General features: G+C 43.6%; 1 protein-coding gene across 2 annotated transcripts in view; it reads right to left on the minus strand.

The window, feature by feature from the left end:
- The window catches only part of DERA (deoxyribose-phosphate aldolase), a 118,994-nt gene that overhangs the window by 41,480 nt on the left and 62,236 nt on the right, over positions 1-15,278 (minus strand). For both annotated transcript variants that reach the window (XM_068277384.1, XM_068277385.1), the window contains exon 5: positions 10,755-10,889. In XM_068277384.1, the coding sequence (XP_068133485.1) occupies positions 10,755-10,889 (135 nt within the window). The remainder of the gene's footprint in view (positions 1-10,754; positions 10,890-15,278) is intronic.

The following is a 15,278-nucleotide window of genomic DNA, read 5'->3' on the forward strand; positions in this document are numbered from 1 at the left end:
CACCCCCCCTTGATCACCTCGCCAGTGCATTGCTTGCATCTATTCTCCCCTCTATCACACCCTGATCACCTATCAATCACCCAGTCACCACCTATCACTGCTACCCATCAGATCAGACCCTAATCTGCCCCCTGCGGGCACCCAAACGCCCGCCCACACCCTCAGATCGCCCTCAGACCCCGCCTGAACACCTCCCCAGTGCATTATTTACATCTGTTCTCCCCTCTAATCACCCACTGATCACCCATCAATCACCCCATGTCACTACTACCCATTATACCCATCAGATCAGACCCTCATCTGCCCCATGCGGGCACCCAATCCCCCGCCCACACCCTCACCTTTCCAGTGCATTGCTTGCATCTATTCCCCCCTCTAATCACGCCCTGAGACACCGATCAATCACCTCCTGTCACCACCTGTCACCCCTAGCACTCCTATCCATCAGATCAGGCCCTAATTTACCCCCTGCGGGCTTCTGATCACCCGGACAACCCCTCACCTGGCCCCACCACAGTGACTGAATTTTTTTTTCTGATCCCTGCTGGTCTCTACCACTTAATTGTGGCTGAGACCAACCGTTATGCCACACAATACGCAACTGCCAATCCAAGAAGGTACCATGCCCAGCCTTTTCGGTGGAAACCACTCCAAGTTTCCGAACGTAACATTTTTTGGGGCCTTCTCCTTAACATGGGTCTAGTCAAAAACGATGTATTGCGGTCTTATTGGTCTATGCACCCAATACATCACATGCCCATGTTCTCTGCTGCCATGTCCAGGTCACGATTTGAGAACATCCTGCGCTTCCTGCACTTCAGTGCCAATACAACCTGTCATCTAAGAGGCCACCCTGCTTATGACTGGTTCCACAAAATTCGGCCCCTCATAGACCACCTGTCATCAAAATTTGCAGATGCTTATACCCCTGAACAGTCATTTTGAGGCATTTAGTTTCCGGACTACTCGTCACAGTTTTGGGCCCCTAAAATGCCAGGGCAGTATAGGAACCCCAAAAGTGACCCCATTTTAGAAAGAAGACACCCCAAGGTAGTCCGTTAGGTGTATGGTGAGTTCATAGAAGATTTTATTTTTTGTCACAAGTTAGTGGAAAATGACACTTTGTGAAAAATAAATAAATAAAAATCAATTTCCGCTAACTTGTGACAAAAAATAAAATCTTCTATGAACTCACCATATTTCAAACGGACTACCTTGGGGGTGTCTTCTTTCTAAAATGGGGTCACTTGTGGGGTTCCTATACTGCCCTGGCATTTTAGGGGCCCTAAACCGTGAGGAGTAGTCTAGAAACCAAATACCTCAAAATGACCTGTTAAATCCTAAAGGTACTCATAGGACGTTGGGCCCCTTAGCGCACCTAGGCTGCAAAAACTTGTCACACATGTGGTATCACCGTACTTAGGAGAAGTAGTATAATGTGTTTTGAGGTGTATTTTTACACATACCCATGCTGGGTGGGAGAAATCTCTGTAAACGGACAATTGTGTGTAAAAAAAAAAAAATTAAAAAAAAAAAATCTCATTTACAGAGCTATTTCTCCCACCCAGCATGGGTATGTGCAAAAATACACCCCAAAACACATTATACTATTTCTCCTGAGTACGGCGATACCACATGTGATGCTTTTTTGCAGCCTAGGTGCGCCAAGGGGCCCAAAGTCCTATGAGCACCTTTAGGCTTTACAGGGGTGCTTACAATTTAGCACCCCCCAAAATGCCAGGACAGTAAACACACACCACAAATAACCCCATTTTAGAAAGTAGACAACCTAAAGTATTCAGAGAGGGACATGGTGAGTCCGTGGCAGATTTTATTTTTTTTGTCACAAGTTAGCAGAAATGGAAACTTTTTTTTAATTTATTTTTGTTTTTGTCACAAAGTGTCATTTTCCGCTAACTTGTGACAAAAAATAAAATCTATGAACTCACCATGCCTCTTAGTGAATACTTTGGGATGTCTTCTTTACAAAATGGGGTAATTTGGGGGGTATTTATACTATCCTGGAATTCTAGCACCTCATGAAACCTGACAGGTGCTTAGAAGTCAGAAAGGCTTCAAAAAATGGGAAAATTCACTTTTTGCACCATAGTTTGTAAAAGCTATAACTTTTACCCAAACCAATAAATATGCACTTATTGGATTTTTTTTATCAAACACATGTAGCACAATAAATTTGGACAAAAATGTACTGTATATGGAAACTTACTTTATTTGAAAAATGTCAGCACAGAAAGTTAAAAAAATATTTTTTTGACAAAATTCCTGTCTTTTTTGATGAATATAATAAAAACTAAAAATCGCAGCAAAAATCAAATAGCACCAAAAGAAAGCTGTATTAGTGACAAGAAAAGGAGGTAAAATTTATTTAAACGTATGATCGAGCAATAAACCGTTAAAGCTGCAGTGGTCTGAATGTCTGGTCCTTAAGGGGTTTTATGACTGCAGTCCTTTAAGTGGTTAAAGCGCTCATTTTCAGCACATATAGGAATGTAGCAGGTCAAAGGAATGCAAACAAAATAGAATGTTATAACCTCTTTGGATGTGGCCAGAAGCTGCCCACTGAAGCAAGGAGCTTTCCACTGAAGAATAAAGTGCTGTGTTTAACTGCTTGAATTCTGTACTACTACAGTTTTTATCTATGGTAGTAGATTTTATGCTGTAAAGCTTTTAGAGCAAAGAAGAAATGCTGAGTTTCATACCACTTTAAATATGTTTTGTAGGATTTGTTATCTAGGGGAATGGTTTTGTGTAAGGGACTTCAGAATTTGAAATATCACACTCCCTCTTACTATTCTTTCTCACTGATTAACTGATATATTTCTGAATAACCTGTCGTTTTAGTACACTATAAGAGTGCTTTCTGACCTCTTACTGTTTGGTTGTTTTGTGGTCCTCTATGAAGGTGCGTTTAGGCATGATACTTTGCTTGACTAAAATTGGCCCTTTTGGGGGACAACCTGCTCTCTGTTCAGCAGCCGGGACACCCTCTGGAGGATTGGCTCTGCCAAAACCCCTATGGAAACACGATAATAGAGTATAAAAAGCTCCCGCCCGCCCTAATCCCCAGTGTATATAAAGTAAAAACAGACCGAAACACCAGGAAGAAAAAAAAAAAAAAAAAAAAAAAAAAAAAAAAAAAAAAGAGGAGCGAAGCATGTCCCATGACCCACTAAAAAAAGAAGATAGGCACAAGGAAGTGCGACAGAAAAGGGTGGGTAGTAGACTGTGTCCCGGCTGCTGAACAGAAACACAGTTACCAGTAAGTCTAACAGGTGCTTTCTCTAAGGGCTCGTTCCCACTATCGCGAATCTGCATGCGTCCAACGCATGCAGATCCGCACATGTAATGCAAGTGGATGGGCCTGTTTCCACTGTAGCGTTGTTGAGGTGCGTTTTTTTCAGCGGTAAAAAAACGCACAAAAGAGCCAACGATTTCGCCTGCGTCGGGAATCCGTGCGAATCGCCGCTAATGTATTTAATAGTAAAAACGCATGCGTTTGTTACATGCGTTTTTACCCGCGTTTTCGCGTGCGATTCCGCACATTTTTCAATTTTATTTAGCCCTGGCCGTGTCATGGTTAATTTCGCATGGCACCCTGCCATGCGAAATCGCATGCGAAATCGCGGGTAAAAACGCATGCGGAAACGCATCCGCATGCGTTTTTACAAGCGTCGGAATGCGGCCGAAATCGCGTCGCAACAGTGAGAACGAGCCCTTATTCATCAGCCGGGACACGCTCTGGAGGGATACACAAGTAAATACCCACCTAGGGAGGGACTACAGCCTATAACACTTTCCTGCCAAACGACAAATCCTGTTGAGGAAGGACGTCTACTCTGTAGTGCTTGACGAAAGTGGAAAAACTCGCCCAAGTTGCTGCTTGACATATCTGCTGCACCGTAGCCCCTGCTCTCTCTGCCCATGACGTTGACATAGATCGGGTAAATTGTGCTCCGATACTTGACGGTGGAGTGGAGTCTGAAATCTTATAAGCTAAATAAATGACCTCAAAGATCCATCTAGCTAAAGTCTGTCTAGAAGCTTGTTGCCCGTTTTTTTTCCCCATAAACAAAACAAATAAATGAAAAGTTTTCCTAAACTCTCGTTCGATAAATAAGACAGAAAAGCTCTCCTAACATCTAAACAGTAAAATTCCTGTTCTTTGGCACAGGAAGGGATTATCACAAAATGAGGGAAGAACCACATTTTGTGATCTGTGAAAATCCGAAGACACTTTAGGTAAATAATTTGGATCAGGACGTAAAACAATTTTATCCGGAAAAATTGGAAGAAAATGATCTTTGATAGATAAAGCTTGGAGATCACCCAGTCTCCTTGCCGTTGTGATAGCGACTAAAAAAAGCCACTTTGAGGGTCAAAAATTTTAAATCGATCTCAACAATTGGTTCAAAATGAGGTTTAGACAAAATGTTCAAAACTAGAGACAAATCCCACTGGGGAATCATTTTTTGTTTAAGAGGAGTTGATCTCTAGACCACTTGGAAAAAATCCTTAATTTTTCCTGTGCCAAAGGCCTATCCAGCAAAATTGATAAAGCTGAACACTGCACCTTTAATGTACTTCACGCTAAATTCTTTTCAATTCCATCTTGAAAAAAAAATCAAGAATAGCACCAATCTCCTCCCGATTTGTTATGCGTAGTACACCATGATGTAAAAACCTTCCAAACCTTCCTGTATATTTGGTGGGTAACAGGTTTCCTACATTTTAACAAAGTATCAATAACTAACTTTTTTTTTTTTAAATCAGCCTTTCAGGATCCATGCCACAAGTTTGAACAACTCTGGCTTGGGGTGCAAAAGCGAACCTTGCCGAAGAAGATCTGGCCTGATAGGAAGAGATAGATGAGGTAGTGTGGAGAGATTTAGAAGAGTGGAAAACCAAAACTCTCTTGGGCCACACTGGTGCTATGAGAATCCGATTTACTTTTTCTTTTTGCACTTTCTCTAGTACTCGAGGCAGTAGCTTGAGTGGCGGGTAAGCATATCCCAGATTGAAAGTCCATGGGAGAGATAGTGCGTCCAACCCCAGAGAACTGACACTGTTGTGAAAAAAAAAAAAATTGAGGAACTTTCGCATTCCTTGGAGACGCAAACAGATCGATTTCCGGGAATCCCAATCTTTCTGTGACCCAAAGAAAAACTTCCTGGTTCAACTCCCACTCGGAGTGATCGAGTTCGTGGCAGCTCAAAAAGTCTGCTTCCAGATTGAGAGACCCCTTCATGTGCACTGCTTCAATTGACAGAAGATGGTCTTCTGCCCAAAGAAAAATCTGTGACGCTAGGAGAGAGACTCGGAGATCTGGTGCCCCCGTTTGTTTAGATACGCTATCGTGGCAATGTTGTCCGAAAAAATGAGAACATGATTCCGATGAAGAATGTTCTGAAAGGCAAAAAAAGAGCTTCCCTCACCGCTGAGAGTTCTCTGGAGTTGGGACGATTTCCTGGATATTGTCTTGGGCCATCTTCCCTGAGAATGTTGTCCCATGACAGTGGCTCCCCAACCCCAGGCACTGGCGTCGGTGTAAATCCTCACTGGATTTTCCTGACTCCAGATTTTGCCCTGCATCAAGTTCAGTGACTTAAGCCACCAGTGAAAACTTGTTTTTGAACCTGTACGTCTAGGGATTCCCGAGTCTTGTCCCAAACCTCCAAAAGCCAGTTCTGAAGAGCCTCAGAATGAAACTGTGCCCAGGTTACTGCTTGGATGGAAGCAGTCATCAGACCCAATACTTTCATGATTTGTCTTATTGAAACTTGCCGAAGCAACAGTAACTCTCACCCCTGTTTGTAATTTTTCCACCTTCCCTGCAGTAAGAAGGATTCTCCCCTGCATGGAGTCTATCACATAACCCAAGAATGTAATGGTCTGAGTGGGATTTAAATTTGACTTGATATTTTATGATCCAGCCTATCCGAGAGAGCGTCTGAATGACTAGATCTCTGTGGAGTCTGAGACCGTCCTCTGTTTTTGCAAAAATTAGCAGATCGTCCAGATAGGGAATAATGGTTATTCCCTGACCGCTCAATAATCTCATTAGTTCTGCCAGCACCTTCAAGAATATGCGAGGAGCGGTAGCAATCCCGAAGGGAAGAGCCTGAAATTGATAATGATACGTCTGATCTTTCTTTCGAATCGCAAATCTCAGAAATGTTTGATGAGACTTGGCAATTAGAATGTGAAGATAGGCGTCTTGTAAATCTATTGACACAAAATATTCCTCCCCTTGAAGAAGTGCTCTGACTGAATAGATGTTTTCCATCCTGAATTTTTTGTAAACTAAAAAGGGGTTCAGAGATTTTAGGTTTAGAATGAACCTGAATTCCCCATTGGTTTTTGTCACCAAAAAACGTGGGAGTAATAACCCCGAAATTCCTGGTCTTGAGGAACTGGAACTATTACTCTTTTTGAAATCAAATTCTGAATTTCCATCGAAAGACCTCGGTCCTTGTTCTGATCCCGAGGAAATTTGTTTATAAATACTTTGGGGGGAGGTAGAACTGTAAACTGGATGATACCTGTCCCTTATTGTGTTCAAAATAAAAAAGGATCTGGAATGATCATTTCCCACTGGGCAAGAAAATAATGAAGCCCCCCCCACAGGCAGACAGTCATTTGCTTTCTTTGGGGGTACTGGGTTTTGCAAGAGCAAACCCTCCGCGCCATTTGCCTGATGGAAAGGACAATTTTTTCTGCTGGGCCGGCTGTTTAAGACACATCTGTAGACGGTTTCTTAAAACATACCCGGCTTCTTGGCTTTAAACGTATTACGTTTATCTGGAAATCGTTTCCCTGTTTCTGCAGACCTGGAAAGAACATTATCTAATTCTTTACCAAATAATAAATTACCCTCAAAAGGTACCGAACATAACTTGTTCTTAGATGTTAAATCTCCGTTCTATGTCTTGAGCCAGAGAGCCCCACGAGCAGAATTAATCAAAGCCGTGGTGCGAGCCGAAACTCGAACCATTTCTACTGCTGCATCTGCTAGAAAAGCCACGGATTTCAAAACCACAGGCAAAGATTTAATGTAAGTACTTAAATCAGACCCAGTCTTTACATGAGTTATCAAATTATCCATCCACACTTTTAAATTACGAGATATACATGTGGCTGCAATACTAGGCAAGAAAGCAAATGCAGCCGATTCCCAGGCTTTCTTTAAAGAGAATCTGTATTGTTAAAATCGCACAAAAGTAAACATACCAGTGTGTTAGGGGACATCTCCTATTCCCCTCTGTCACAATTTCACCGCTCCCCGCCGCATTAAAAGTAGTCAAAAACAGTTTTAAAAAGTTTGTTTATAAACAAACAAAATGGCCACCAAAACAGGAAGTAGGTTGATGTACAGCATGTCCACACATAGAAAATACTTCCATACACAAGCAGGCTGTATACACCCTTCCTTTTGTATCTCAAGAGATCACTTGTGTGTTTACCTTCTGTCCCCTGCAGCTGAGCTCTCATGCACTGAATACTAGTGACAGGCTGTGAGGCTGATCCTTTCTTCCTGTCTGTAATTCCTCTGTATGTGTCAGCCCAGCTCCTTTCACAGCCTATAACAGAGGAGGATTTTTATCCAGCTCTCTTCTATCACTGATAAGATAGCAGAGAAGCTGCTGGCTTATGTAAATAACACACACACTGGAGTGTGCATAGAGTGGCCTGGAAAGTGGTGTGCATAAACAGACCAGCACGTAAGAGTTGGCAGCCTTCCAGACACAGGGCGACAAGTCTGACAGGGGAAAGATACATTGATTTATTACAGAGACAATGATAGTAGAAAGTGCTGCAGTAAGCCAGAGCACATTAGAACCGGTTTAGGAACTTGTAGGATGGTAGAAAAAACATTGTAATTTTTGTTACGGATTCTCTTTAATGAGAGATCAATTCTTTTATCCATTGCCTCTTTCAAAACCCCTGCATCCTCAAAGGATAAATCTGCGTCTTTGGAGTATTTAGATAAGGCAGCATCCAGTTTAGGATATTTAATAAACTGGTCAATATCCTCCGGAGCAAAAGGAAACTTTCTTTTCGCAGATTTAGGAATAAACCGTTTACGCTCAGGCTCTTGCCATTGAGATTTAATAATATCCTTGAGAGACTGATGGAAGGGGAAAACTCTTCCTGATTGTTGAGCTAAACCTGAATATACCTGATCCTGCGCAGAAAGCTCCTTTTGCACTTAAGGAATTTGTTCAGTGGAATACACAGCTTTTAATAACATATCTGTTTCCTCTGTATTAAACAAAAATCTAGAAGCCTTTTTCAATTCAGAATCAGATTCCTCTTCAGAAAAAGCATTTTCCCCCTCCATGTCAGAAACCTCTTCTCTACCTTCTAATTCCTCTTCCTCCTCCCCTAACAAATCAGCATCTAAAAAGGTACTTGAGGGAGACCCGCCTGACCAACATCAGAACTTTGAGGAATAACAGGGGCAGCAGGTTGAGTCGGGGCTGATGAGAGACCTGCACTCACTACCTGAGGATTAGGCAATAAAGTTTCTTTAAAGGGACTCCGAGCAGTGCAGAAACTATGGAAAGATGCATATCATTTTAAAGCTCTCTTTCTCCTCTTTCCAATGATATGTAAACCGCCGCCCTACGCCTTTTAGTTTTCGCTATTTTTGCGATTGAAATTGCAGCGGCAATTTCAATCGCGAAAATAGAGAAAACTAAAAGGCTTAGGGCGACGATTTAGGTGTCGCCAGAAAGAGGAGAAAGAGAGCTTTAAAATGATATCCATCTTTCCATAGTTACATTGTATTACACAGGGCGACTTTTTCCTAAAGTCAGCAGCTCCATTCTGCTGAATGGAGCTGCTGACACTGGGGAAAGTGTCGTCCTGTGTAATACAAGTAACTATGGAAAGATGGATATCATTTTAAAGCTCTCTTTCTCCTCTTTCTGGCGACACCTAAATCGTCGCCCTACACCTTTTAGTTTTCGCTATTTTCGCAATTGAAATCGCGGCCGCTGCAATTTCAATCGCGAAAGTAGCGAAAGCTAAAAGGCGTAGGGCGGCGGTTTATATATCATTGGAAAGAGGAGAAAGAGTGCTTTAAAATGATATGCATCTTTCCATAGAGTCCCTTTAAATTTGCCCAGAGTCTCAATGTCCTTTTCAACTGATTTAAGGACATTTTTAAAAATAGCAGAAGATTCAGATGCAATAACTGCATCAATACAAGACTGACATAATGCTTTAGAATAGCTAGAAGACAGTTTAACCACTTCTCTACCACAGGGTTTTTCCCCTAAAAACCACAGCAATTTTAACATTTTAGGGAGGCAAGGGTTAATGGGCTTAATGGGGGTAAAATTTATTTAAAAAAAAACCTAACTGATGCTGATCACTCACTAATGCTGTATTAGTTATCTGAGATCCTCTCACGAGTGATCTCAGTAACTGTAACAGCATAGTGACTGATTCAGTGTTTACACACATTCTGAATGAATGAGCACTGCCATTGGCTTTGGCAGTGCTCATTCAAACTTGTAAGCACTTTGATTGGCTGACCAGCGGGTGCCGATCGCGACCGCAAATCCGCGTGCACGCGACCGCGCATCCGCGTGCACGCGATCGCGCACGCGAATGCTTACAGCGGGAAAACAAACAGGAGATGCCTATCTACGCCCCTGTGCCCCAGGTGAATTTTAAAGGGGCGTAGATAAGCGTGGCAAGGGTTGCTAAGTGGTTAACAGAACATTGACAACACTTTCTAGATCTAGGTCTGTCAGAAGTACTAGAAGAAGAGTTAGACTCCACTCTAGCCTGAAAGAGAGAAGAGATATACACCCCAGTTACTTAAAAAATCTTAACCATACTGGAGCTTTTCAGGGAGAGGAATCTCCCACTCACCACACCATCTGACTGTGTATGAGTCCTGGGAGCTGAAGTTGCCAAAGTGGATGCCGTGGATACAGAGGCAGCAGCGGCGGTAGTAGCAGCAGCAGGCGTACTGGCACTTCAATTCTCCATTGTCAACGCCGCGTCCCGCCGCTGCTGAAATAGGAGGAAGTGCAAAGACTTCCGGCCGCCTCCTCCAACATCACCGGAAGTGACGAAATGCACTCCAGCGAATAAATTACAGAGAGCGTGTCTTGCGCATGAGGAAGGAGCCTGCCGACTCGTTCAGACTGCTCGTGGCATTCGGCAGGAAAGGCAGCAGCACCACAGGGATTTCCTCCAATCCTATCCCCAAGTAGGTAACTGTGCCGGCAAACAACTCACCCTCCGGTGATGAAAAAAACAATAAATGGGAGCTGTAATACTCCATGTGTTTCCGGGCGGAAACACAAATGAAACTGGGGGGGGGGAGCTTTTTATACTCCATTATCGTGTTTCCACAGGGGTTTGGGCAGAGCCAATCCTCCAGAGGGTGTCCCGGCTGATGAATAAGAGAAAAGATGTTATCAGAAGAAGTCTTTCTGACGCAAAAGATGGATTCATTCAGTCAACCACTTGGTGACCATGGCCATTTTATGACTACAATGTATACTGTACAAGACAATAGTAAAACTTTCTTCACTTTTACATCCCCACACTGACCGATGAAGTTTCTTAGTTAAAACAGAGAGAATATGCTAATTAGTAGATAAGGAATGCTGCAATAATAATACCTTCTAGATGCCATCAAGCTACGAATTCTGCCAAACTGCTAAGGAACTCAGTACTGAGCAATCCCCTCTTACATATACAGGTGCACCTACCCTTCCAGCGACCGCTCAGTGCCAAAGTCCTGTTAATGACAATGTCAATTTCAGAAGCACCATCATCCACAGCAGTGCGCACCTCTGCCAGACGTGTCTTCAGAGGGGTTTGTCCAGACGGAAAACCTGTGGCAACTGTGGAACGGAAACAAAGAGATTCAATGCTCTGGTTCACAGACACAACCTCAATTCAACTCAGGGTGTCATAAAATTAACCCCTCCGTCAGATTTTTGGAGTACATAATCAGTGCATTGCAACTGGTCTTGTTGCCTCCAGCAGCAACAACTTCCTGATTGTTTCAGCTTCTTTAAAATGTATTTTTGCTTTCCTTAAACACTGAGGGCTAGTTCACACTTGGCGCGCCGCTTTCCCGCGATCGCGTTTGGCTCTGTGATAATGATTTGCAGGCAAAATCTTGCGATTCTGCGCAGTCTGCACTTGCGATTCTCATTCAAAGAAATGAGAATCACAGCACAATCGCCCCGAAAACGCTGCATGCAGCACGTTTGCGACTGATCAAAATTGCAAACGCCGTAGTGTGAATGTATCCATAAGGATGCATTAGTAGCAGCGCCAGCGATCAGCAAAGCGATGTAAAATCGCGAAGTGTGAACCAGCCCTAAAAGAACTCTATGGATCAGTTCTGCATATGTGCGTTTAGAAATCTATGTTGTCAAAAATGATCTGTCCATTTCAATTTGCAGCCAGATATGAATTTCCAAATCTGTAAATTCAAATTGCCCTCCTTTGCAAGCCTGGTATGTTTACTCTCTTTTGAGCACACACTAGCCAGAATCTCCAATTTTCCTGAGGGTGAAATTAATTGTACAAAGCGAGGACCCTGACCAATCATTATAAACAATGGAACTAATCCGGTGATTGGCAGCAGTCAAGAATGTTTTACGTGTCTGATTCTGCTACTATGCCTGTGCAATGGTGACGTTGCGCAAGCACAAAAAACAAGAAACGAAAACATAACTAAATTACATAAATTGCATACAGTAGTCTGAAGTGAAAATAAAAACTAAAATCACATACTAGCCTAAGGAGAGGGAAGGCTCTGGGTTCTATAGAGCCTTCTGTTCCTCTTCTCGTCCTCATGTTCCAGTGCTGGCTCCCCTGTTAGCAGCCTCCAACTCATCGGTCGAAAATTGCTCTCTTCCGCTTTGGGTGTGCTGCGGAAATTTTTGGGAACTCGGGCTCCCAAAGACTAGCCACTCCATACTGCGCACGTGCGAGCACCCTCTCTCGTGCAGTACAGAGCTGTCTGTCTTCGGAACCACTCGGGCTCCTGAAGACTTCTGAAGCGGGAGATTTAAATAGAGAAGCCTGCTGGGGAACTAGGGGATGAGGAGAGGAACGGGAAGGCTCTGTAGGTAAGTATTTTTTTTTTTTTTTTAAATAAGGCTGCATTATTCACTATAATGACTAGTTGCATACTGCAGATGTTTACTGACACAAACCAGCAGCGCTTTGCTTTTCTTAAGCAAGGTAAACCTTCGGGCACCTTGCATCAGTTGCAAGGATGGTCAGTGAGACCATCGCATTTTTAAAATGGACCAACCTAATCCTGCCAAGGTGGAATTTGACAGAGGTAGAGAGACAATTACCATACATAAATTAAATCTTAGAAGGTAAACCGGACAGGTGATAATAAAATTCTTGAAGTCAAACTAAAGCTACAGAATAAAACTATGTTGAACAGCTTAGAACATAACATAAATTGCTGGTTAAATTGCGGTTCTTCCTACCAAAACACAGTTTATTGTAAGTTGTTAAACTTACAATAAACTGTGTTTTGGTAGGAAGAACAGCAATTTAACCATAAGTAACTACGGACCAGCACTTCCAGAGTTTGTACCAAAGGACCCATTACCAAATAGTTTGAATGGAGTAGGTAGGGGTTATTCCTGTGAACTGCTCAGACACATAGGCAGCTAAAAGGAGGGAATGGGACTCATCTCGGTCTCTCTCTCATATCAGGTTAAGGCCTCTTGCACACTGCAAGCAATTCAGATTCAGATTCCGCTTTTTAATCAGTTTTTACCTCCGATTCAGATTCAGATTTGCAGTGTGCAAGGAGCAAACTGCAAATCTGAATCTGAATCGGAAGTAAAAACAGATTAAAAAGCGGAATCTGAATCTGAATTGCTTGCAGTGTGCAAGAGGCCTAAATTTGTTCTCAGAGTCCTTGTATGCATACATGCATCTTTTGAATGGAAGGGTCTCATCTACTCTCTTTTAGCAACTTGTAAAAAAAAAAAAAAAAAAAAAAAAAGAAGAAGGGACAAAAGAAGAAAGTCGCCTATGTGCCATTTCTTTCTTTGCATAAAATAAAGTTTCTGAGGGGAACAGTTTGGTGGACTTTCTAATATATTCATCTTGAATTATACCATGTAGGCACAACTTAGGGTCTGCAGTGGCTGGGAATCCCATTTTGTGAATAAATTATGTTACCCGTTTCAAAAAACATCCATTACTAGGGGGCAATTCAATATAAAGTGGTAGAAAGGGAGGGATTGGAGGCTCCACACTTAAAGCGTAACGGTCAGGCATAAAATCAAAATTTAATTCTTTAATTTTTATCTGGTAAACAAGTAATAGGGATGCTAACCAGGCAATCCAAAAGATTAAAAAAAATAAAAATAAAATAATAATAATAATAATAATAATAATAATAATAATAATAATAATAATAACCCTTACCTTTCTTCTCCATAAAAGATCATTTTCCAGTTTCCCTGGCTCTTATTTGGTACATTTGCCGCACTTAGGAAGTTGAAGGGCAGGCTGGGCTTTCTTTTTTTCTTCTTTACTTTCCCCTCAGACATACGGTAAGCTAATGCAGCCTGATTGGCTGACGCCTCTTTCCCTTCTGTTTTCCCCACCCACACCTCTTTTCCTCTCTGATTGGCCAATATGTCTCATGCTGAGACAATGCACTTACTAGTGCAGAGCTGGGTGGGAGTGTCTGAAGACTGGGAGGAGGGCGGGCAATGATACACAGACAGAGTAAGGGAGGAAATGATGTCAGGATTGGCTTCAAGATAGAGTCAAAATGGAAAATCCTAAGGAAATTCTCTTTTACTATAGAAAAATCACTAAAATCAAAATGTGGACAGTGCAATACATACTGTATGTAAGTAGAGCAAGTACGGTATTTATCTACTTATATATTTGGGGTTTTTTTCTGAGATAGTATGGCTGACAACTCCTCTTTAACCACTTGCCGACCGCCCACTACCTATGGGCGGCGGCAAAGTGGCACCCCTAGGCCCGCGTAATGTCGATAGGCGTCGGTACCTGGGGGACCGAATTGCAGAGGAAAGGCGCGCATCCGCCAGCATTAGGCTCCGCCCACCCGCGACGTCAACCCGTCAGCCAATTAGAAGCACCGGCGGGTTGTTAATCCCCAATCTGCCGCGTTCAAAGTGTATAATACGCTTTCTAATGTATACAAAGTGTATTATACAGGCTGCCTCCTGCCCTGGTGGTCCCAGTGATCGAGGGACCACCAGGGCAGGAGGCAGCCCCCTAGTAAGCACACACAAACACTGATCCTGCTCCCCCTGCCCCCTGATCACCCACAGCACACCTCAGACCCCCCCCCCCCCCGATCACCCCACTGTTAGCACCCAATCACCCCTCTAATCATCCATCAATCACCCCCTGTCACTATCTGTCAATGCTATCCTTTAGATCAGGTCCTAAACTGCCCCCTGGGGGCTCCTGATCATCCCCCCCCCCCAAACCCTCAGATCCTCCCCAGACCCCCCCCCCCCCCCCCGGTGTACTGTATACATCTATTCTCCCTTGCAATAATTCACTGATCACCTGTCAATCACCCATCAATCACCCCCTGTCATCACCTGTCACTGCCACCCATCAGATCAGACCCTAACCTGCCCCCTTGCGGGCACCAGATCACCCGCCCACACCCTCAGATCGCCCGCAGACCCACCCTCAGATCATCTCCCAAGTGCATTGTTTACATCTGTTTTCCCCTCTAATCACCCCCTGGTCACCCATCAACCACCTCGTCACCCCCTGTCACCACCTGTCACTGCTACCCATCAGAGCAGACCCTAATCTACCCCTTGATTGATCAACCATCAATCACCCCGTCACTGCTACCCATCATACCCATCAGATCAGACCCTCATCTGCCCCTTGCGGGCACCCAATCACCCGCCCACACCCTCAGACCCCCCCTGATCACCTCGCCAGTGCATTGCTTCATCCCGTCACCCCCCTGTCACTGCTACCCATCAGATCAGACCTTAATCTGCCCCTTGCGGGCACCCAAACACCCACCCACACCCTCAGATCCCCCTGATCACCTCCCCAGCGCATTGCTTGCATCTATTCCCCCCTGTAATCACACCCTGACACACCCATCAATCACCTCCTGTCACCACCTGTCATCCCCTAGCACTCCTATCCATCAGATCAGGCCCTAATCTGCCACCTGCGTGCTTCTGATCTGATTCAGTGGAAACCACTCCAAGTTTCCTAACATAACA

The sequence above is a fragment of the Hyperolius riggenbachi genome, chromosome 3 (genome assembly GCF_040937935.1).
Source record: "Hyperolius riggenbachi isolate aHypRig1 chromosome 3, aHypRig1.pri, whole genome shotgun sequence".
Taxonomy (NCBI): domain Eukaryota; kingdom Metazoa; phylum Chordata; class Amphibia; order Anura; family Hyperoliidae; genus Hyperolius; species Hyperolius riggenbachi.